This window comes from Rhinolophus ferrumequinum, chromosome X (assembly GCF_004115265.2).
Source record: "Rhinolophus ferrumequinum isolate MPI-CBG mRhiFer1 chromosome X, mRhiFer1_v1.p, whole genome shotgun sequence".
Classification (NCBI taxonomy): domain Eukaryota; kingdom Metazoa; phylum Chordata; class Mammalia; order Chiroptera; family Rhinolophidae; genus Rhinolophus; species Rhinolophus ferrumequinum.
In genome coordinates, this window is record NC_046284.1 from 91,886 (window position 1) to 117,612 (window position 25,727).

The following is a 25,727-nucleotide window of genomic DNA, read 5'->3' on the forward strand; positions in this document are numbered from 1 at the left end:
AATTACATTGCTCACATTATATTTCAATTGTCGAATTTCTTCCTTATCCTTTCTACTACATTTGTTGACCATCCTCCTCTAGCCCCATATTAGGCTTATTCTCGCAAAACTCTTCTGTGAACCCTAAAACATGCATCTACTTAAATGAAGTCATGAGATATTCTTGAATGGCCCAGAGATTTCATTTGGTACAAGTTGAGTATGACTTGTATCATTTTCATTTCAAATACAACTGAAGTATTCTTAGTCTCTTACTTTTTTTTTTAAAGTGGGTGATTTCACCACTTTTTTTTTTTAACTTTTATTTTAAGTGTGCTTTTCCAGGACCCATCAGTTCCAAGTCAAGTAGTTGTTTTAATCTAGTTGTGGAGGGTACAGCTCACAGTGTCCCATGTGGGGATCGAACCAGCAACCTTGCTGTAAGAGCACCGCGCTCTAATCAACTGAACTAACCTGCCGCCCCCTTAGTCTCTTACTTTAGTAATGCAAAAGGCAATATTAGAAAAATAAAGGAAAGGCAGAACTACCAAGATAAGTGCCACAATGGTTTAGAATAAAGGCCCCCTCTTTTTTATCAGAAGTATGTAACTTCCAACAGAATTTTGCAAGAATATGTTTTCCCTTAAAGTTACTGACTCCTTTCAGATTTCAGGAGTAAAAAGGACTTTAAAAGACAAGTCCCCTGCCTAACTAATGTCTAAAGGTCTTCTACAACATTTCCAAGTGTTTGCAGTGGGCAACTCACTCCTTCCCAATGCTGCCAGTCTGGTTGGTCGTCGTCGTCATCATCATTTCTTATATTGAGCTACAGTGTTGACCTGCAGCTTTTACCTGTTGATTCTGTTTCTTCCCTCTGTTCTTGGATCACATAAACCAGACACACTTGCACATGACAGTCCTGAAATTACATAAAGCCAGCTGTTCCCCTGGACACTTCCTGGTCCCCACTCATTTTTCTATATACACAGTCTAATTCCACATGCATAAAGCACTGGGTGCTCTCCTTCCCTGACTCACAAGTTCTGTAGCCAAACAAATGGAAGTAAGGATCCCCGCTTCCTGTTTAGCAGCAAGTGTTCAGCCATAGACATTACAAGGAGATACACCAAACAGCAATTTGGCAGCTACTGTTTATTAAGATTGGTGTCCAAGCAACTCTGCTGTATCTCCATTTTAAAGAGCTATGCCTTGTAATTTCACCTTCCCTTGGCACCTAGTACAAGTGCACAGAGGTGGTGAGTAAGAAAGGCCTCAGTTTGTACAAATGATATTCTGGAACAAAAGTTACGTATATATCATAGTAAGCCAGCAAGTAGTGATTGGGAAAGGTAGACACAGCACATGGAAAAAGCCTTTGAGGCTGGAATCTAGTCCCAACTCTACCACTAACTTGCTCTATGACCTTGGGCAAATCATTTGATGATACTCTAGTCCATTTTCCCCATCATGAAATGAGACAGACAAATGAGATAATCGCTCAAGTCCCTTCCAGTTCTGATATTCTATGAAATCTTAGTTCAAATATAATAATATTCATTAAGTACTTGCCTTGTGATAGATACTATGCTAAACAGCATTTACATGTATTACCACATTTAAATCTCAACCTTGTGAGGTAGGTACTGTAAGGGAAGGTAAGGATCTGCCCATGGTCACAAAATAGTGTGACTGGGCTTCTAACGCAGACAGTCTGACTTAAGAGCTGGCATGCTCCCTCCATACTATGTTACCTCTAAATATACGAGACGCTTGGTATTTAAAGAGGTTCCACAGTGAATACTTTGGGGAAATGAATAATTATCTCCTAACTTATCATCTTTTAAATTCTTACTACCATCTTACATAACTTTAGTGTTTCCATTTTGTTGTTTTTAATCAAATTATACCTGTATTTGCTGAATGAGTAGAAATTCTTACTCATGATTTAAGATGAAGGAAGACAGGAGAGGATGGAGTTCAATCCTTATCTCAGCAGGCTGATGATTCCCTAAAGTACCATTGACTAAATTGCTCAAAAATGATGCTATGGAGAAATGAATTAGAAAAGTGTGTTTGAAAATATCACTAATTTTGACCTTTTTCTCTCTTTCCACAGTGACTGTTTTGAGCCCAGCAGAAAAAGGTAAGAGGGTGCTGTGAACTGTATTGGTCAGGACTGTATCCATCTTTCCTATCTAAAAGTGAGTTACATGAAAGCCTATAATTTGAGCAAATTTTTCACTTGAGTTTAGGACAACGGTTTTCAAGAAGCTTACCCAGAAGCACAGCAGAACCTATTTTCAGTGGCCCCTTTGGCTGTAGGACAGAACTGAAAGTTACCAGGACTTCTGATGGAGAAGGGCACAGACAACCACTCTGTTGGCCATAGTAACCCTAGGCTCTCCCTGGGTTCATTGCTGGGTTCATTCCTACATACCTTGCCTTTTTAACCAACTCGCCTCCTGTTCAAGGCATTGGGTAAGGGCTCTACTGGGGGCTTGTAAGGCCTAAGTCGTTGCCCAGCACACTTCCAGTACAGTCACTGTACTCCTCTCCACTCCTCATCCCTGTCTTGGCTAGATCTGCAATCTGCACTGTCATTCTACCTAAAGAGATGGAGGTATTTTCCATTAAAAACCTGTAAGCTAAGCATGAGTCTTAAGAAAGCTTTAGCTTTACATTATTTCATCAGGTATAACCATAAGTATTTATGTAGCCAGTTTTAATTCTCACTTCGTGGGAAATAGTTGTTGTCGTTCACTAACTACATAGCATTAGTATTGTGTTGTTTTTAACCTCCAGCTTGCTATTACTCATTTAGCAGAGGTGTTGGCTCTAGAGGCCGTGAAGCACAGTGGTGGGAAGACAGTAGACCATAGTAGTTAAAAGTATGAACTGTCTAAATTCAAATCCTGACTTCACTACTTCCTGGTAAATTATTTTATCCTGCTTGTGCTCTTTTTATTTGTGTGTAGAATAGCAATAATAATACTACCTACTTTGTAAAGCTGTTGGAACAATTAATGAGTTAATACATAGAAAGCACTTACAACAGTGGTGAGTAAAGCTCATATTGGTGATTCTATAAATGCTTGCTACTATTATTATAGCCTTAGAGCAAGTTTTGAGTTGCCTCTTATCCTTATCTATGCTTCATAAAGTCAGAGATCATTTTGTGTGTGTTTGCATATATTTATATTTATATTTATATTTATATTTATAAATAAATATTATTTTCAACAATAAACTTTCAAGACAAGTTGGGTGGGGATTTAGATGATGCTCTACCATAATAGGAACAATGACAGTAATATTGTTATTATTACTGGAAACTATACCTTATTGTGCCAGGTACCCTGCTAAGTATTGTAGAGACATGGCCTCCTTCAATATTTCCATCAACACAATGATGTGCACATGCTTATGTCCATTTTATTGAGAAAGAAACTAAGGTTTAGAGAGGTTAAGTAACTTATCCCAGGTCATCTAGAGTGTAAGCCCAACTCAGTTCAAAGCCAGTTACCAGGATTTCAGTTCTTTAACAACAAAAGGACTATTATTGTTATTGTTATCAACACATTGCCTCCTCTACCGCTGCATCTCTATCATTCAAAGCATTTCCTAAGTGTCAGTTAGCATAATGGATGGACCCATGTCTTGAAAACAGAATTTCTGAGTCCTGTATAATCACAGATGACATATTACATTCTGGCTTCTTTGAAGAAAGAGCCTGTCTATGTAAACCAATGTACTTGTAAGACAAGTAAAATGTGTTGACCTCGTCATAATACTGATGTACTTATTTTGCTTTCATTAGAGTGTTTTGCATAGATGATCTCATTCAGCATCATACTATCTCTATTTTGAAGATCTTGACTGGAAAATCTTCCTTCCTCTATTCCTGAAGTGAGGATCTGGGATAAGCTGGAGGTTAGAAATTTAGTAGGGTCCAAGGATGGGTGGGGCTAAGGGATGAATTTAGGAATGAGATTAGGCACAATCTGTCAGACAATCCACATATAATCAAGACTAATATATTGATTAAATTGATTAAATAATTTTAAGCAAAACTTTAATGCATTCTGTGAGAATTCATTTTAATCTTGAATGGTTTGCATACTAAATTCTCTGATTTCTCTTTTAAAGTTAAAAATGGTTGTAATTATTTAACTTTTTAGAAACAGATGCAATTCCTAAATAATAGAACTTTTATAATCTGAACTGTGTCTCCCCCTCCCAAATTCATATGTGGAAGTCCTAACCCCCAGGACCTCAAAATATAACTGTTTGGAGATGGGGTTTTTAAAGAGGGGATTAAGGTAAAATGAGGTCCCTGGGGTGGGCCTAATGAATAAGACTTGTGACTTTATAAGAGGAGGAGATGAGAACACAGACACACACAGAGGGATGATCGTGTGAGGACACGGGGAGCAGACGGCCGTCAACACGCCCAGGAGAGAGGCCTCAGAACCAGCCCTACCCACTCTTTGATCTTGGACTTCTAGTTTCCAAAATTTTGAGAAAGTCATTTTCTGTTGTTTAAGCCACTTAGTCTGTGGTACTTTAGTATGGCAGCCTGAGCAAACGAATACAAGAACTTATTTAGTTTTCCATTTGAAAACCCAGAGCATGGGAATATCTGCTTTGTGTTAGCTTCCTGATTACACTAACCTTAATTTATCAGTGACATAATAGACATCAGGAGTTTGCGAGGGAAAACGTTTCGGCCACAGTATGATCTTTTCTACTCACCTCCAAACTGTATAGGAAAATCAAAATTAGGTTTTGAACAGTTATCTCAGTGCTCTTAATAATATACTATTTTATATTTATTATTGTAAAATTATTTTATAATGAGGATTTTGGGGAGCAGACAAAGGCTTTCTTTAGAGGTTAACCCACTTCTAAAAGAATATTAATCATGGTATTAATATAATAATCATTGTTATACGTATTCTTATTATATAATAGAATAATTATTAATATACTAATTAATATTTATATCATTTTGTTATACAAATAATGCTTATTGAAAATTCAATAAGGAAACATCAGCCAGAGTGTAGCCAATTCTAGGTTTCAGAGTTACGATTTGGTGGCCAGCCCAGTGGCTCAGGTGGAGGGAGCGCCGTGCTCCTAACGCTGAGGTCACGGGTTCGATTCCCACATGTGTCAGTGAGCTGCGCCGTCTACAGCTAAGACGGTGAACAATATCTCTCCCTGGAGCTGGGCTGCCGTGAGCAGCCAGAGGTCGGCTGTGTGCCGTTAGCTGCTGTGTGCTGCTGTGGCCTACCGTGGGCTGCCGTGAGTGGCTGGCGACCGACTGCCTCAGCCAGGGAAGCGCAAGGCTCATAATACCAGCATGGGCCAGGGAGCTGTGTCCTACACAACTAGACTGAGAAACAATGCCTTGAACCGGAGTGGGGTGGAGGCGGAAGAAGGGAGGAAAAAGAGTTATGCTTTGGGTTCCTCCTCCAGCTGTGTATGACACTGCTTTCAATCATACAGCCTATAACTCCCAACACATTTAACTATGGCTGTGAGGAAAATAAAAATTTTAGGCTAGAAAGTCAGAATAAATAGCTATCTATTATACTAAATATTAGAAAAACTAAAATGAAAAGATATGAAAGGAAAAGTCCAATTTTATTTATTTGTTTCTTTATTTAGAGGTTGTTAGACTAAGTATTTTTATTATTAACTGTAACAGGTGAAGGGACCAGAGGCTCAAAGATAACTATGGTCACTTAACTATTAAAGAGTCATAATAAAAACTACTTCAAGTGCACTCATTATGTGCCAGCTACTGCTCTAACATGCTTTAGGTACATGTAATTCTCATTAAAGCCAGATGAAGTAAGTATGATCATATGGATCATATGTTCATTTATGGATAAAAAAACTGAGTATAGAGAGTACATAAGTTTGCTAGAGCTGCCATGACGATTTGCCACAAACATGGTGGCATGAAACAGCAGAAATGTATCCTCTTATGGTTCTGGAAGGTAAAAGTCTGAAATCAGGGTGTTGGAGGGCCATGCTCCTTCCAGAGGCTCCATTTGCAAGCAGTTCTCTCACTCTCCACCCTGGCAACCACTGATCTATTTTCTGTCCCTGTAGTTTTACCTTCTTCAGGATGTCATATAAATTGAGTCATAAGATACATAGCCCTTTCTATCTGGCTTCTTTCACTTAGCAATATGCTTTTAAGATTCATCCATGTCAGTGTGTGTAGGAGTACTTTGTTCCTTTGTATTGCTACATAGTATTCTATATTATGTATGTTTAACTTATAAGAAACTACCAAACTGTTTTCCAAAGCAGTTCTATCATTTTGTATCCCCATCAGTGAAACATGAGAGTTCCAGTTGGTCTACATCTTCACTGTCACTTGGTGTTTTCAAGGTTTTGAAAACCATTATGTTGTCTATGAAGTGGTATCTCCTTGTGGTTTTAATTTTAATTTAATTTAAATGTCTATGTCTTCTGCCTGTTTTTATTGAGTTGTTTCTCTCATTATTCACTTGTAACTGATCTTTAAATGTTTAGATACAAGATTTTTTGTTTTTAAGCAAATAGATTCCTCTCCTGGGAGCAAAATTAGGGTTGATGTGAGCCAGTTACCAGGAGGCATATTTATGTTTGATATGAGGAAGATGTGTCTAACAGTCAGAGTTATCCAACAACAGAATGGGCAGGCCCAAGAGTTGATAAGTTTCCCATTACTTCAGGTGTTCAAGCAAAAGCTGGGTAATTATTATGGATAATGCAAATCAAATTTATATGTCATGGAGAATGTTAGATCCAATGGAATCTAAGGACTCTTTCAAATGTAAAATTTTATAATATTAAAATAAATCAAGTGAACATCATACTAATAAGGTACAAGATTTTTTGGTTGCATTAACAAAAGGAAATACATTCTGATGAAACCAAGCTGGGATTGTGATAACCTGGGCCACTTCCCCAGCCAGTGAAAAACTGGCTTACCCATCCCTAACCACCACATGGATAATAGAGATTCTCTGCTCTGCTTTGGTGTCCACTGTGAAAATCCCTGACGTGGTTGATGGGGTGTGTGTGTGTGTCACATATGATGAGATCAGCAAGGTTAACCAGCTTCTCAAGGACACACAGTTTTTAAGTGGCAGGTCTAGAGTTGAAACACTTTAATCCAAGTTTATAAGCACAAAAAGGCTATATATTTTGTTAGCTTTGTGGTTTACTAAATTCCAATACACTGGAACTACAAAGCTCTTTGAAACTGAAAAATACTAACTTGAGGACAAGTAAAATTAAACCGTGCTTTGCACGGTGGCTAGCAAACTTATGAAACTCATTATCCCCCAGAACTGGTACAGACTTTAGACATACCCAGCTTCAGAAAATGTTTATAATCATTGATGAGTACTACATGCCAATGGATAATTAGAGGAAATGACGATACTTGGTAGATGGCCGTAACTTTTGAAGTTGATATCAATAAGGAAAGCCAGGCATACTCTTTCAAAACATGATGCCATATGTTGGCACTGGAATTGGAGCCCACCAACAGAGAGACTCCTGGGGGTAGCTGGGTAAACCTTGGAAATAACTCTGAAGAAAATTTTGTATTTTCCTAGGGGATAGCTAAATCATGGAAACAACTCTTGAGAAATTCTTGTACTCTCATGAACTGTCCTTAGCTCTTTGATTACAGCCCATGGGCCTCTAACCCCATCCTCTCCAAACACTTCTTCAAATAGCTGTGAGACAAACTGCAGCTTTTTGTTAGAGCTTTTAAGGCAGGGGAAATAAAGTTAGGCAGTGAACTCAAACATTAGAGTCGACACCTCATTGCTAGGTGTCCTACTTAAAGGTAGGACTGTCTGGCTGACAAATTTCCCCCAGTCATAATCTGGAGATTTCTATCTTAAACCAAAATTGGATTCAAGTGAGGTCTCTTTCCATTGGTAAAACTACAGCTGCTGTTCCTATTGGAATTATAGTATGAAGTTGAAAGATATACCCCTGCCTGGGTACATCCTTTACCAACTCCAGTGCTTTTAGCCATCAGCTGTAAGGAACATGACCAACTCCCAAAGAAAAATCCACATAAGACTGCAGTTGTTCTGAATTTAGTCACTGTGTTTATAAATCATTTATTTCAGGATAAAAGCTCAAGTAGTCATTCTCCTTTGCATGCTGTGGAAACAAAAAAAACTTGGCTTTCATATGCTAATCACAGCTCCAGCAGCTTATGATGCCCCAAGACTGTGATCTCTACCAGATAAGCAAAGAGCTCTACTGGGCCAGCTTGCTTGAAAAGATGTCATTGAGTAGTGGCAGTTCAGGAACACAGTTTACAAGCTATTTGATTTCTGTAGTGATCTGAAACCTCACTAGAGCATCTCACCTAAAAAGAAAGACTCAGTGTCCCTGCAGTTTATACAAATGATTAGTCTAGGTAATAATTCACTACAAATAAATATGTTGCTAGGTGTCTTTTTAAATTTTTTTTTTATTAGTTTCAGGTGTATAAAACAAAGAATGGACTTTCATACATTTGGGACCATAGCTTAGGAATATACAGAAGGTGCCAAAAAAATGTATACACATTTTAAGAAAGGAAAAAAAACTGCCTTAAAATTGTAATACTCAATATATACCGATAACAAAAGATGAATACAAGTCATGTGTATACATTTTTTGGCACCCCTGGTATATATGTATGAGTATTACAATTTTAATACTGTTTTTTCCTTTCTTAAAATGTATATACATTGTTTTGGCACCGTGTGTGTGTGTGTGTGTGTGTGTGTGTGTGTGTATGTGTGTGTGTGTGTGTGTAGAGAGAGAGAGAGAGGGAGAGAGAGAGAAACATAAAATTGAGAATCAGAGTGCATATCCATAATTCAGTAACACACACTGCAGAGTGAAATGTGACAGGGGTATGGTAATTTGCATTTCTCTGATGATTAGTGACATTGAGCAACTTTTCATATGTCTATTGGCCATCTGTGTGTCCTCTTTGGAGCAATGTCTATTCAGATCTTCTGCCCTTTTTAAATTGAATTGTTTGGTCTTTTGGGAGTTAAGTTCTTTGAGTTCTTAATAAATTTTGGATATTAACCCCTTATCGATATATCATTCTCCCATTCGGTAGGTTGTCTTTTTGATTTGTTGATGGTTTCCTTTGTGTTCAAAATTTGGCATTGTAACTTGTTTCTGTCACTGCGTGAGGAAAAGTAAGAATTAATATTTTATAGTAATACTAAAAAAATACTTGGTAATAGAAAAACAAAATAGAAATTTGTTGTTGAGCTTTATGTTTTTCTGAACTCTTAGAAATGGACAAAAGGATAGTGTAAACACTGTGTTTTTTCTTAAATTTCAGTTATCTACCTCATATTCTACCATGCCATCTTTGTGTTCTTTACCTGGACCTACTGGAAGTCTATTTTTACACTCCCACAACAGCCAAACCAGAAGGTAAGAATACCGTTTACTTCATAAACACTAAAAACAGAGGAAAGCAGAAAAGTCAATAAGGCAAGAAGAGGGCAAAAAGAAGAGCAAAAAGCCTTCCATTACAAAAGAGAGATTCAGAGTGATCTTTAAAAATGACTCTTCATGCAAACAATAAATTAAGGGGCAGATTGTATATTGAAGGAGTTTGTGAAATCACCAGTCATGGATATGTTTAAAACCAGGAAAGCACTACCTGCATTGATAATATAATTAGAGAAACAAGAACCCACTTGGATTCTGAAAACTCATCTACTTCAATTCTATGAAACTATTATTTTAGAACCCAGTGAGCCTCTGGAAAACCACTGTTAGGAAAAAAGTTACAATAGTCAAATTGATCAAAGTGTGCTCCTTTGAACCAAAATGTTTCATGCAGTATTTGGAAATGTTTATCAAAGAATTTGGAGTCATATCAGGCATTCAAAACGTGACTACTGTAAAACAGATTAGGTTCCAAAGTAGAAAAATTAAAAAAAAAACACATACAAGGGAAGTGATTTTAACAGCCTCCAAATATTAGGGAAAATAGTGGTTTAAATTTTACCATTTATGGAATCAAAATGGTACAAGAAAAATCAAAACAAGAAAAATAAAATTAAACACAAAGGAAGGCAGTAAAGTAAGAATTGAGGAACATAAAACAGATAAGCTATAAAGAAAATAAATAGCAAAATTATAGAAGTCCTTTCTTATGAGTAATTATTTGAAATATAAATGAATTAAGCTATCAAATTAAAAGGCAGATAGTCACATAACAGATACACATTATCACCTATTTTATGCTGTCTACAAATAACTCACTTTATTTTTCAATCACAGTTGATATATTAACTATATTCCCTATGCTGTACTTTGCATCCCTGTGACAATTTTGTAACTACCATATGATTTCACTTGTATGTGGAATCTAAACAACAAAATATTTGAACAAACGAAACAGAAACAGGCTCATAGATACAGAGAACAAACTGATGGTTGCCAGATGGGAGGGGGTTGGGAGGTTGGGCAAAAACGATGCAGGGATTTGGATGGTGTAGATGCCTGACCACTGCAGTGTACACCTGAAGTTGAAGCTGAATAATAAGAATGTCAATTATAAGTTAATATATATATGGTCACAGGATGTGGAATATAGCATAGGGAATAGAGTCAGTGGAATTATAACAGCTCTACACGATGTCAGAGGGGTAGTAGATTGGGGGAAGGGGGTTATCACTTTGTGAGGGGTGTAAATGTCTAACTAGTACATTGTTTTGTACACATGAAACTAATAAAAAAAGAAGTACAAATTGGTAGTTACAAAATAATCAAGCGGATGTAAAGTACAGCATAGGGGATATAGTCAATAATGTTGTAATAACTATGTATAATGTCAGTTGGGTACTAGACTAATTGAGGGGATCACTTCTTAAATTATAGAAATGTGTAACCACTATGCTGTACACATGAATTTAATAGAAAATAATATTGAATGGCAAAATAAATAAATGAATAAATAAATACAGTGAAAAAAATATTGCCAAAACCAGTTAGACAGATACAAATAAATGGATAGACATCCTGTGTTTGTGGATTGGAAGAGTTAGTTACTATTGTAGACTACTCAAAGTAGTCTACAGATTCAATCCAATCTCTCTCAATACTCCAATGATTTTTTTTATAAATAGAAAAATTCTATCCTACAATTCATAAGGATTCTTGAGAAACCCCAAATAGCCAAAAGAATCTTGAAAGCCAAAGTTAGAAGTCTCACATTTCCATATTTCAAAAATTACTGCAAAACTACAGTAATCAAAACAATGTAGTACAGACATAAAGTCTAACGGAATAGAATAAAGAGCTCAGAAATTAACCCTTGTCTATACGATCAGACGATTTTTTGACAAAGGTGCCAAGATCATTCAATGGGGAAAAAATGGTATTTTCAACAAATGGTGTTCAGAAAACTGGATATGCACATGCAAAATAATGGAGCTGGGTTCTTACTTTACACCATATACAAAAATAAACTCAAATGGATTAAAGACCTAAACCTAAAAAGCTAATATTATAAAACCCTTAGAAGAAAACATAGGAAATAAGTTTTGTGACATTGGGTTTTACAAGGATTTCTTGGATATGACACCAAAAACAAAAGTAAAAATAGATAATGGGATTATTTCAAAATTTAAAAACTTCTGGATATCAAAACACAACCAACAGAGTGAAAAGACAACCTATAGAATGGAAGAAAATTTTCACGAATTATATATCTGGCAAGTGGTTAATATCCAGAATATGAAAGAACTCTTACAACTCTACAACAACAAAAATCCCTCCCAACAACCCAGTTTTACAGTGGGCAAAGGACTTGAATAGACGTTTCTCCAAAGAAGATACACACATAACCAACAAACACATGAAGAAATGCTCAACATCATTAAGCATTAGGGAACTATGTATCAAAACCACAATGAAATACCACTTCACATCCATTGGGATGCCTACTACTTTTTTTTTTTTTAAGTAGAAAATAGAAAGTGTTGGAGAGGATGTGGAAAAATTGGAACCCTTGTGTGATGGTGGCAATATATAATGGTGCAGCCACTATGGAGAACAGCGTGATAGTCCCTCAAATAATTAAAAATAGAACTAAAATATGATCCAGCAATTCCACTTTTAAGTATATACCCAAAAGAATTGAAAGCAGGATCTCAGAGATTTATTTGTACACATATGTTCAACAATTGTTCATAGATTATTCATAATAGTCAAAGGTGGAAACAACCCAAATAATCATCAACAGATGAATGGAAAAACAAAATGTGATATACAGACACAATGGAATATTATTCAGCCTCAAAAAGGAAGGAAATTCTGAACAGACTCACTTGTAGCTTGCTACAGTATGAGATTCCTAAATTGCTATTGCTAATTCCTCTGCTATTCCCAAATAAACTCAGTTTCTGGTAATTTGATCTTGCCTAAATTTACCTCTTTATTTAAGTTGACATACCTAAACAACAGATACTATGGAGCCACTCAAAAGAGCCAGGCCCATCTAGAGATCTGATAATAGAGATTAAAGATTACGAAGATTAAAAAAAAAATCAAGGTATTAGATGAATTCGTGAGCTAACTATTCTTTGAAAAGGGATATGTATCTCTGTGTGTGTCGGAAATGACACGCTAAGAATAGCTAGGTTTCTCAGCACCATTCACTAAATGATACATTTTCCTCCTTTATCATATACTGTATCTAGTCAACAACTTTATAGTATATCATACCTGGCCTGGAGTTAAGTCTGCTGCTAATTTTTGTCATTTATAATTTATTTTAATTTTTTTAGTGTGATTTCTCCTCATTTATTTTCTTTTTTAGAACTTCCTTGGATATTTTTGAATGGTTAATCGTCCAAATTAATTTTGAAATATTTCCTCAAATTCCCAAAAGTATTCTCTTAGACATTTGATTAGGATTGTACTGGATATAAGATTACTTTTAAAAGATATTATAATTATGCAATGTTTGAATCTTAGTACTTAACCTAAAAGTATATCTTTTCTTTATTCAAACGTTTTTTTTGTCTCAAAAGTTTATCATTTTTAAAGTCAGTTTTATTAATTTATTTTAGTATTTATTTTTAGCTATTTAATTTTTGTGGTTATTATAAATAGGATTCTTTTATATTTTCTAAGTGGTTATGCTTTATACATAGGAAAGTTTTTAATTTTTATATTTAATTTTTATAACTGGTTACCTTAACTCATTTTTTATTGATTCTACAAGTTTTTCAATTGATCCTTGGGATTTTCATATCATTTACAAACAAATTACAATCCTAATTTAATTTCAGTACTTAATTTCTTATTTTTATTCCATATATAATCACATTGGCTATCATTTCCCTACATGGTATGATGGTGGGCATTCTTGTCTTGTTCCAGACTTCAATGGGAATAATGATAATGTTTCATTATAAAGCAAGTTACTGGCTTTGGTATAAAGCATACATTTTTAAATTATTCTAAATTCTTTATGAGTTTTTATTAGAAATTATGCTGAATTTTACAAAATCCTGTTAGCATCAATTAAGAAAAAAGAAAGGAAGGAAATTCTGATACACACTACAACATGGATGTACTTTGAGGACTTTATGCTAAGTGAAATAAGCCAGTCATAAAAAGACAAATATTGTATGATTCTACTTATATGAGGTACCAAGAGTAGTAAAATTTACAGAGACAGAAAGTAAAATGGTGGTTGTCAGAGGCTGGTGGGAAGGGGGGTTGGGGAGTTGTTGTGTAATGAGCATGGAATTTCAGTTTTGAAAGATGAAAAAAGGACTGAAGAATGATGGTGGTGATGGTTGCACAACAATGTGAATGTATTTAATGCCACCGAGTTGTACACTTAAAAATAGTTTAAATGGTTGAATTTTATGTTGTGTATATCTTACCATAAGGGAAAAAATGGATCAAATCCCAAAATGTAAGACCTAAACCTCTTAAACAATTAGAAGAAAACCTAGGGAAAAAAATCTTCATGACCTTGGATTTAGCAATGGATTTTTAGGTAGGACACCAAAAGCACAAGAAACAAAAGAAAAAATAGATAAATTAAACTTTATAAAAATTAAAAACTTTTGTGCATCAAACTACACTATTAAGAAAGTGAGAAGGCCACCCAAAGAATGGGGGAAAATATTTGCAAATCATATATCTAATAAGTGCCAAGTATCTAGAATAAATAGAAATTCTTAAAAGTCAACAACAGAAAGACAACAACCCAATTAAAAATGGTCAAATGACTTGAATAGACATTTAAAGAATATATACAAATGGCCAACAAGCACATGAAAAGAGTCAACAGAGAAATACAAATCAAGAACACAGTGAGATACCACTTCATACCCCCTAGGATGGAAAAGAAGGGAAGGAAGAAAACGGAGGGAGGGAGGGGTCAGAAAGAGAGAGAGGGGGAGAGAGAGAGAGAGAGAGAGAGAGAGAGAGAGAGAGAGAGAGAGAGAGAGAGAGAGAGAGAGAGAGAGAGAGAGAAGAAGAAAGGAAAAAGGAAATGGGAAAATAACAAGTTTTGGTGTGGATATATAGAACTCTTAATCCTTATACATTGCTACTGGGAATGTAAAATGGTGTGACTGATGTAGAAAACAGTTCTGTGGTTTCTCATAAAGTTAAACACAGTATTACCATACGATCCAGCAATTTTTCTCCTAGGTTTATATACTCACTTGAAAACAGGTGTTCAAACAAATGGTTATACACAATTGTTCATAATGCATTATTCACTATAACCAAAAGGTGGAAAGGACCCAAATGTCCATCAATGGATGAACGGATAAATCAAGTGTGGTGTGTCCATACAAGGGAATATTATTCAGCCATAAAAGGGAACGTGTTACTGATACATGCTACAACATGGATGAACTTTGAAAACATTCTGCTGATTGACACACCAGACACAAAAGGCCACATGTTGTTTGATTCCAGTTATATGAAATATACAGAAAGGAAAATCTAATGAGACAAGAACTAGATTAGTGGTTGCCAGAGTCTGGAGATGGGGGGAATAGGGAAAGATTCTTAATGTATATGGGGGTCTCCTTTTGGGGTGATAAAAATATTCTGAAACTAGATAGTGGTGATGGCTGCACAAAACTGTGAATACAAGGACTGACAATTAAGTTCCCAAACTCATCCTAGAAAAAGTACTACATACCTCATTGCTGAATATCACTATGGTCACCTTCGAAGGACTCCCCTTGGGAAGCTATGCACTGACACCAGTGCCTAGTCCACCCTTCAAAGCAATTTTGGAACTCTTTTTCTGGAATGGCCATCAGAGCTATCGTCGTATTACCCTTGATGCCCTGAATGTCATCAAAATGTCTTCCTTTCACTATTTCCTTTATCTTCAGGTAAAAAAAGAAGTCATTGGGGGCCAGATCAGGTGAGTAGGGAGGGTGTTCCAATACAGTTATTTGTTTACTGGCTAAAAATTCCCTCACAGGCAGTGCCGTGTAAGCTGGTGCATTGTTGTGATACAAGAACCATGAATTGTTGGCGAAAAGTTCAGGTCGTTTTTGTCTAACTTTTTCATGCAGGCTTTTCAGCACTTCTGAAAAATAAACTTGGTTAACTGTTTGTCCAGTTGGTACAAATTCATAATGAACAATCCCTCTGATATCAAAAAAGGTTTTGACTTGATTTGGACTGACGGAAATTTTTTGGTCTTGGAGAATTGGCTGACTTCCATTGTGCACTTTGACGCTTTGTTTCAGTGTTGTATTGGTACACCCATGTTTCATCACCAGCAGAGTTTCCAGGCGGGCACTCCTGCCCATTCTCAGGAATTTTTTTCGCTTTCCTGTTCCCGAATCCCAAGATATAAACTGTTTTCAGTTCTCCACAATGAAATGTTTCCACAAAGTGATGGCCGATACTACCAACCACCTGGGTTCAAGGAGCCAATTTTCCCAATTTCCCAATCAACTTTTCTCAGGATTCGGGAACAGGAAAGTGAAAAAAATTTCTGAGAACGGGCAGGAATTCCCGCCTGGAAACCTTAATCACCAGTGATAACACTGCCCAAAACATCGTCTTGCCTCTCCAAAAGGTCTTGGCAAATTTCGACTCTCCTTTGCTTTTGTTCATCAGTGAGCTCCTTCGGGACCATTTTTTGCACACACCTTTCTCATGCCAAGATTTTCAGTTAAGATTTTCCTCACTGTTTCTCTATCGATGTTTACTGGGTCTGCTATGCTTCTCACAGTCAGTCGATGAGTTTGACGCACAATTCTATGAATTTTTGCAATGTTTTCATCAGTTCTGCTCATTACTGGCCACCCTGACCTCTCTTCATCAGTGACGTGTCCTCTCCCCTCAGAAAAACATTTAATCCATTCATATACTGCCATTTTCTTCATGGCATTATCCATGATAGAAATCATAAACTCTGACTAACATGTCCCTGATTTCACTTCCACTCTTGCCAAGTTTAACAAGAAATTTAATATATGTTCGTTGCCCTAATTCAAGCTCAGACATTCTCGCGATGGGACACAAAAACACGCCACAACAATAATGAACGCCACTCAGCAAGACACCGCCACATGTCGACATGAACACAGCTGTGAGACACTGATATACCAAGGTTATAGAACCTTCCCGAGCTGTTTGTACAGTGCTGCCAATGGAAGTGCATGGGGGCAAGTTTGTGAACTTAATTGGCAGACCTCATATACTAAATGGCACTGAATTGTACACTATAAAATGTGTACCTTAAAATGGAGTTTTATGTTATTGAATTTTAGCTCAATAAAAATAATTTTCGGTGGGGGTAGGGGGGAAGGTGAGGGGATTAGAAAACAATCGGTAACCACAAGATGGCCACGGGGTTTGAAAATTAATCTGGGGAACGTAATTTAGTAGTTACCAGAGGGTAAAGGAGTTGGGGGGTGGGAGATGAGGGTAAGGGGGATCAAATATATGGTGATGGAAGGAGAACTGACTCTGGGTGGTGAACACACAGTGTAATTTATAGATGATGTGATACAGAATTGCACACCTGAAATCTATGTAATTTTACTAACAATTGTCACCCCAATAAATTAAAAAAATGAAAAAAAATAATTTTCCCCTTCACACTATTTATGAAGCTTGTAGAAAGGATGAGAGGGTGGGAATGGTGTAGACCTAAATTGGGTGAGATGATGACAGAATTTAGATAAGCACTGCACATGTGTAACATTTAAGACAACATCTTTATCATTTTTAATTGGAAAAAAGAAAAGGTGAGTCTTTGGGGACTATTTGATAGCCACCATATTAATTTCTCTAATACCAACTATACCCCAGTCTATCACCAATTGTCCCACCCAAAATCCATTTACTGGCTCACTGCATCCTAATCCCCAAAAAGGCTTGGTCAGTACCAGAAATTGGGCGTGTAGGTGTAGCATTTTATTCCAAACTAAAGCCAACTTCTTGAGTAACCAACCACAAGGTTTTCATCACAAAGAAGCAGTTACACCTCTGTCTCTGCCTTTCAAGCAGACAAGAAAGTTACTAGGTTGGTGCAAAAGTAATTGTGGTTTAAAAAATTAAAAATAATATATTCCCAAAGAAATTCCCCAAAAGTGCCCAAAGGTGCTACTTCTAATTATCAAAATTAAGAATTGTTAAAAACAATTCTTTTGAGTCAGTCAGTATAATTTTCTTCTAAGAAAACAACATACCCAGTTGTTTTTATATTAAATTTACATTATTTAGTTATTATTTTATAACATTGATCTATAGCCTTTTGGTTAGGAAAATTCTTAGTTGTGTGCATCTGTCCAGTTCATCACAGAATCCTTAGCACCCTAGGCCCCCACCCATTAAATGTCCATACTGCACCATATTTTTCATAACAACCAAAAACGCCCCTACGCATTTCCACATACCCTGAAGCAGGACTCAATTCTCATTCTCCTAAGGATGGCATGATACTATAAAAACATACCACTGGGTATGTTGCTTAAAATAGTGTTCGATTTTATGCATTTCCAGTTTTAAAGTTAGATACACTTAAATTATGTTAAATGTTTCATTATTTCTTTTAGTATTTTATTAATGTATAACATACATACTGTAGTCCAAGAATGAAGCTGTCAAGAGAACAATTTGATGAATTTTTACCTATAGAGACGGTGCCAAAAAATGTACACACATTTCAAGAAAGGAAAAAAACTGTATTAGAATTGTAATATTCAATATACACTGATAACAAAAGATGAATACAAGTCATGTGTATACATTTTTTTGGCACCCCCTATATACACCCATATAATCACCATCCAGGTTAAGATTTTGAGCATTTCTAACACCTTAAAAATCTCCATTATGCCCCTTCCCAATCAACTTCCTCTCAAATAGAACTGGCTTCTATCACCATAGATTAGCTTTGCCTATTTTTCAACCTCACAACAAAATCATAGTATACACTATTTTGTGTAAGCTTTTCACTCAGTATGTGTTCCATATTCATTCATGTTGATGTATGTTTCATTTGTTCACCCCCTTTTACTGCTATTAGCTATTCCCTTTTATCAGAGTTGGTTTTCCATTTACCAAGTGAAGGACAGTTGGGTTGTTAATTTTTTTCCCTATTATGAATAAAGCTGCCGTGAACAATTTTGTACATGCATATATACATACACACACTCATTTCTCTTGGGTATATAACTAGGAATGGAATTGCTGAGTCATAGGGCAGGCATATATTTAGCTTAAGTAGATAACATGAAACAGTTTTTCAAAGTGGTTACATAAATCTGCACTCCCACCAAGATCTTCTGTTCATCAAAATGCTTCCATAACGGAAGTAAAAAGAAAAGCCACAGACTGGTAGAAAATATTTTTAAAAGGACTACTATCCAAAATATATGGAGAAATTCTACAAATCAATACACAAAAGACAACCTAATTCTTGTTTAGTGGACAAAAGCTTTAATAGGCATTTTACAAGAAGATACCCAAATGGCTAATAAATTCATGAAAAGATGCTCAATATCACTAGTAACCAGGGAGGGCGAATTAAAATCACAGTAACATACCACTACACACTTTCTAGAAGAGTTAAAAATATTTGCAATATGAAATATTTTAAATGATTTAAGAAATTGGACTTGTAAAAGAGACTTTTAATTCTTGTTATTATCTAGCACTTTTACACCAACTTGTGAAGTAGGTATTATTGCCATCTATTTTACAGATGAAGAAACTTAGATTGAGAGTGTTTTGGTTTTTAAAAGTGATTCTTTAACTATTAAATGGTAGAGATGAGGTACAAACCCAGAAAATCTGAACACAGATCCTTCTCTTTTTCACCTCTGCCTACCCTTGGCCCAGACAGAAGAAAGCTTTCAGGTCTGTATTACTTTGGGGAATTGTTGGCATATCTTTTGCAAGATTAGCAAAGTATGGCACAAACATGGCAACAAGCTCCATACCAGACTAAAAATGTCTGAAACAGTGAGGATATCCCAATTTCTACTCATTTGCAAGATTGGAATATGCAGATAATGTTGCAAGCTGTCTCATCCAGACTCTCTAAGAATGTCACCTATGAAAAATACTCACAGCTTAATAACAAGCATAGTTAATCAGCAACAGGGTCACAGCAGCAAGGTGTCACATCGGACGCAACATCATGGTCTACTGGAGTGGGAAGGGCATAGGTCAACTGGGTGTAGGCCTTAGTTTTGCTACTTACTGGTTGAGTGTAACAATGATCAAGGTACTTAATCTAAGTTTTATTTATAAAACAATGCCACCTATCATACAATTATGAGGATTGAGATAAAATCAGATAAGGTCATTGAGGTAATTATGCAGAGAAAGTTATAAGCCAAATACCGCGCGTTTCCCCGAAAATAAGACCTAGCCGGGCAATCAGCTCTAATGTGTCTTTTGGAGCAAAAATTAATGTAAGACCCAGTATTATATTGTATTGTATTATATCCGGTATTATATGATATCTGGTATTATATTATATATTATATTATATTATACCATATTATATGAAGACCCGGTGTTATAGTATAGTAAAATAAGACCAGGTTTTATATTAATTTTGCTCCAGAAGACACATTAAAGTTGATTGCCCGACTAGGTCTTATTTTCGGGGAAACACGGTAGGTACCTGGGCTTCAAGGGTAAGTAACAAATATCTTCTACATAATTGCTGTTGTTGTTTTTCATCTTTTCTGTCAACCACGGAAAATAAAGTCTTGCCTCTCACTCTGCTTCCAGTTCCACTTGTCCTATGCAGATAAGGAACGCTATGAAAATGAAGAGAGACCTGAGGTCCAAAAGCAGATGCTGGTTGATATGGCCAAGAAGCTACCCGTTTACACAAGAACCGGGAGTGGAGGTCAGTTCAGCCAAAGTCAGCTGGAGAGGCAGCTCAGCAAGGATTGCAGAAAGTCCAAGTCATACATATCCTCAGGCTAGCCCCCTTTCTCCTCTTTTCTGAAAAACACTATGGAGCTTTCTCTCAACATTTTATTATAAAGATTTTCAAACATACATCCAAGATAGAAAATTATACACTAAACATCTGTCTACGGTCTACCAGTAACCACCACTACAGTCTACCAGTAACATTTTACCGTATCGCTTTACCACACACCTGTCCATAAATCCATCCCTCTATCCATCATCCATAAAGACATTTTTTGGTGCATTTTAAAGTAAGTACCAGATATCAGTACATATCCACCTAACATTTTGTATCATTCTTTTCTAGGTGAAATATACAGAAGGTGCCAAAAAGATGTCTACACATTTTAAGAAAGGAAAACACTGTATTAAAATTATAATACTCAATATATACCGATCACAAAAGATGAATACAAGTCACGTTTGACTTTTGCAATTACAAGAGGTGCTCAAAGTGGTTACCATCACTGTAATGTTAATACAATTTTTTCCTTTTTAAAAATGTGTATACATTTTTTTGGCACCCTCTGTGCATATAAAAGCATGCAGAAATCTTAAGTGTACCATTCAGTGTTTCCACAAATGTACACACCTGTGAAACCAAAACCTCTATAAACACTGTCACACATCAGAAAGTTCTTTTGTGCTCCTTCCCAGTAAGTCCCACCACCACCGCCACCAAAGAAAACTGCTATTCTGATATTTTTCCACCATAGATTAGTTTCTCCTGCTCCAGCATTTTATACAAATGGATTCATACAGCATGTACTATTGTGTCTGACTTCTTTGATGCAGCACAATGTTTTGGAGACTTATTCCCATTGTTGTGTATTCCATTCCTTTTATTGCTGAGTAATATTTCACTTTATGAATATATCATAGTTTGTTTATCCATTTACTTGTTGATGCATGTTTGGCTTGTTTGTGGTGCTTAGCTATTATGAGTAATCTGCTATGAACATTTTTGTACAAGGATTTGTGGAGAGGTAGGTCTTCATTTTGGAGGGCAAATGCCCACTATGGACTTTTACTGTTAGTTTTCATCTGCATGACTAGAACAGTACGAGCTGAACCAATTCTTTGCCTTTTAAAATTTGAAAACTGAGGCTCTTTTGCCAAGTCACCCTAATATTTCTACAAGGAAGATTGTGTTTGAAAGCTTTGGGAAGTTTACTGTTAGATATTTATTTTCATTTATCATTTATTTATTCAATGAATATTTATGAAGATCTCATATGACAACTGGGGAAATTTTAATATGCTCTAGGCATTAGATGGTATTAAGGATGTATTAAATTTGTTAGAGCACTAATGTCTTGGTGCTTATGGTTTTTTAAAGCTCTTCAAGCACACAGCTATATGGTGAAAAGGAGACAGGCAGGAATTATATAATCTGAGACAATAGTGAACAGAATGATGTGATAGAGCAGAGGTCACAAACAGAGGCATATTAGATGTGTTGGGTCCAGAGACAAACTTTGTTTCAGCTCTGTGTCTTTTAAAACGTTGTAATTGTTACTAATTTTTAACAATTAGAATAGTTCCACATGAAAATCCAGATTTCTGGCTTGTCTTGAAAACTCAAACACTGGCAATATTCGATCTACAGTTCCACATGGCAAAAATTAGCTAATACTGAGCAGTAACTGCTCTCTTTAAACAGAGCATGAATTCTCAGGTTCTCCCAGAGTCCTACTGCCTGCTTCACTCACTACCCACTATTCTCCGGACCACTGAAGCATTTGTTTGCAGCCCCCATAAGATAGAGTAATAGAGAAGGCTTCTCTGAAGAAATGTCATTTGATCTGAGACCTGAACAATAAAAAGGAACGGCACATACAAAAGGCCCTGGGACAGGATTAAAAGAGCAGACAGACAACCAGTATGGCTGAAGCATCGTAGCTGGAGATTGAAGAGGCAGGCAGAAGCCAGATGATACAGGACATGGTACGGAGTTTGGATTTTATTTTAAAGGTGTTGGAAATACATTGAAGGTTTTACATGGAGAATCATGTGATCTGATTTACCTTTTAACAGATCATCTAGCTATTCTGTAGAGAATGTATTGTACGGGGGCAAGAATGAAAGCAGAGTGAATAATTAGGCAGCTATTGCAGTCATCTAAGTGAGAGATGGTGGCTTAAACTGGGCATGCTGAAGGACCTAAATATGCATGTCCCTCTCCCTTCCTCCTTGCCTCAGTTGTACCCATACTTTGGTTACCTCCTGCATTGCTAGAAATGAACAAACTCTGCTGAATTAGCAGTCCATTATGTAGAGTCAGTTATGTATGCTTAATATACACTTTAGATGGAATTACTGTATTAGCTCAAATTATTCATAATTTTAGTTGTTATACTTAATCTTATTAAACACAGTAATACTCTATCAATAAGCATAGAGAAAATGAGGAGGAAAGGAAAATGCTTTTTCAAAAACATATATGCACCCCTGTGTTCATTGTGGCACTCACTATTTACAGTAGCCAAGATATGGAAGCAACCTAAGTGCCCATCAATAGACAGTTGGATAAACATGTGTTACATATAGACAGTGGAGTATTACTCGGCCATAAAAAAGAATGAAAGCTTACTATTTGCAACAACGTAGATGCACCTAGAGGTTATTATGCTAAGTGAGATAAGTCAGACTGAGAAAGAAAAATACCATATGATCTCAGTTATATGTGGAATCTAAAGTACAAAATAAATGAGCAAACAAAAGAGAAACAGACTCATAGAAACAGAGAACAAACTGACGGTAGCCAGATGCGAGGGGGGTTGGGGGTTTGAGTGAAAAAGATGAAGGGATTCAGAAGTACAAATTGGTAGTTACAAAATAGTCATGGGGATGTGAAGTACAGCACAGGGAATCAATCGTCAATAATATATGGTAATAAGTATGTATGGTGTTAGGTGGGTACTAGACTTATCAGGGGATCACTTTGTAAGTTATATAAATGTCCAATCACTATGTTGTACACCTGAAACTAACATAATATTGTCTGTCAATATTGAGAAAAAAATTTTTTTAAAAAATGCCTTTGATCTGAGAGAAATAAAGAAAGGTAGGGAGGGATGATTTTTTTATATCAGAATACAGAGTGAACAGAACCCTGAACTAAGGGGTCAGAAAACCTGTCCTGGTCATAGCTCTGCCACTCACTTGCTGTGTGACCTTGTACAAGTCACTTGATGATATGGCTCAGGACTTTACTTCCTTTATCTGTGAAATGGTCACCTGAACTAATTGTTCTAGAATGTCTCTTTTATTCTTCAAATTGTTATTCTAAGAACCACTCTATTACCATGCTTTTGGAGTTTTATCCAACTCATACAATCCAACCTCTGGAAAGAGGAAATAAATTATGAATTCTAGTTTTTAGATAGGAAAGTTGAAGTAAACAGAGGCTAAATGATTTTCCCAAGATTACTCAAGCAGTTGACAGTAGTTTGTTTTATAATACAAAATGTTATGATTAGATATCCAGATATAAAATCTTTCCCCCTTACGTTCATCCCCCAAAAGGTGCTTTCAAGATTGATCCAACAGGGAAAAAACACATACCACAATTCTCTTATGCAGTCTGCCTTTTGCTTTGTAACTTGAAATGAAATGATTTGACTACCTGTAATGAGTGTATAGTAAGACGTCTGGATAGGCTAGGAAGATATATGGTGTCTCACTGAGCCCTAATCAGTGCTAACCACCTTATTTTTCCTATAGCTGTAAGATTCTGTGACCGGTGCCATTTGATCAAGCCAGATCGCTGCCACCACTGCTCTGTCTGTGCCATGTAAGTTACAGCCATATTTCCCCTGGACTGAGCTTGGCCACTGATGGTTGCCTAGACAACAATGTGACTGATTGTGACATGTAACCATGGCTAGATAAGAGCATTTCTTTTCATTCGTAATGAGCACATGCCAAACACCGTCACAGATATTATGATTCAAACCATTCTAAAGATAGGAAAGAAAAATAAAACCCTATTTTAAAAACGAATGTTTTACTTTAGAACAGTTTTAGATTTATAGAATTATTGTGAAGATAGTTCTCATATGTCCCACACCATTTCCCCTATTATTAAATTCTTATGTTAATTTCATATTTGTTACAATTGATGAACCAATATTGATGCATTATTTTAAACTGAAATCCATACTCAGATTTCCTCAGTTTTTCCCTAATGTCCCTTTTCTGTTCCAAGAGTCCATCCAGGACACCACATGACATTTATTTTACCCGTGATTCAAACAGACTGTAATCATGTTTTCTTCTGTGCTTTTATTAAACTGACTATTGAGCAAAATGAGGGGCATTATCTTGGACATTTTGTCTGTATCAATATCCTAGAGTTCCCAATCTTTTTAAAAATATGGATTTCTAGGCATGTAACTTGCTGCCAGCGTGATCCTATAAATTGTTGTGATTGCCTCATCCTAGGAATGACTGAGGAAACAATAGTTTTAGTTAGAGTAGCTATAGTGGAAATCTAGGAATGAGTGTACTGGTTCCATATAAAAATACTACTCAGACCTTGAGTTCAATGATGAGGTGTTGCTTCATTTCCATAGCTCTACTTATCATACTACATTTTGTTATTTTTAGGTGTGTATTAAAAATGGACCATCACTGCCCTTGGTAAGTCCCTTTTATTCAATTCTCTCCTCTAAAGTTGTAATATGCCTGTTTCTGCTATTCACTGTGCTTTGTATCTATTTGAGGGACATGGGAGGTTTAAGTTTTTAAAGAAAGAATAAATATACAACCAAAGGCATGGTAGAGAAGTCTTGGGGTTACAAATCTAATGGTCTCTTGTCCACTAGCTTTAGTAATTGGGCAAGGAAAGAAATAGAACACAAATAGTTCTTCTCCTTGATTTTACAGAATCAGTTCTGTTTTCTGCTGTCTTGATGTTTGAAATACTCTAGATTGTTAACTTTAGCAATTCTCCAAATTTTATATGTCTGACATAGAGAACAAGTCTGAAATCCTTTAACTGCAAAGAGAACATGCCACGCTGTACTAAGTCTAACAGGTTTTCAGCATCCAAGATCTAGGTCTGCTTGGGTGTGTCAAGAACCAGTCCAGAACTGTTAGTTAGTCCTGGTGTCTCTGGACCTGTAAATGAAAGGACAAAACAGTGACACATGAACTTGTTTTTCCAGCCTGTACCTATTAAGGGACTTTTATTTCTGTTGAGTTTCTACACAACACGTGATGAAACAGCAGGAGTCACATACTTCCACTGC

The 25,727-nt window shown here is 36.2% G+C and overlaps 1 protein-coding gene across 1 annotated transcript in view; it reads left to right on the forward strand.

Annotated features, from left to right (window-relative positions):
* The window catches only part of ZDHHC15 (zinc finger DHHC-type palmitoyltransferase 15), a 59,830-nt gene that overhangs the window by 8,942 nt on the left and 25,161 nt on the right, over window positions 1-25,727 (forward strand). Inside the window, exons 2-6 of the mRNA XM_033106500.1 lie at window positions 2,096-2,122; window positions 9,356-9,450; window positions 20,284-20,404; window positions 24,199-24,268; window positions 25,084-25,116. Of these exons, the coding sequence (XP_032962391.1) occupies window positions 2,096-2,122; window positions 9,356-9,450; window positions 20,284-20,404; window positions 24,199-24,268; window positions 25,084-25,116 (346 nt within the window). The remainder of the gene's footprint in view (window positions 1-2,095; window positions 2,123-9,355; window positions 9,451-20,283; window positions 20,405-24,198; window positions 24,269-25,083; window positions 25,117-25,727) is intronic.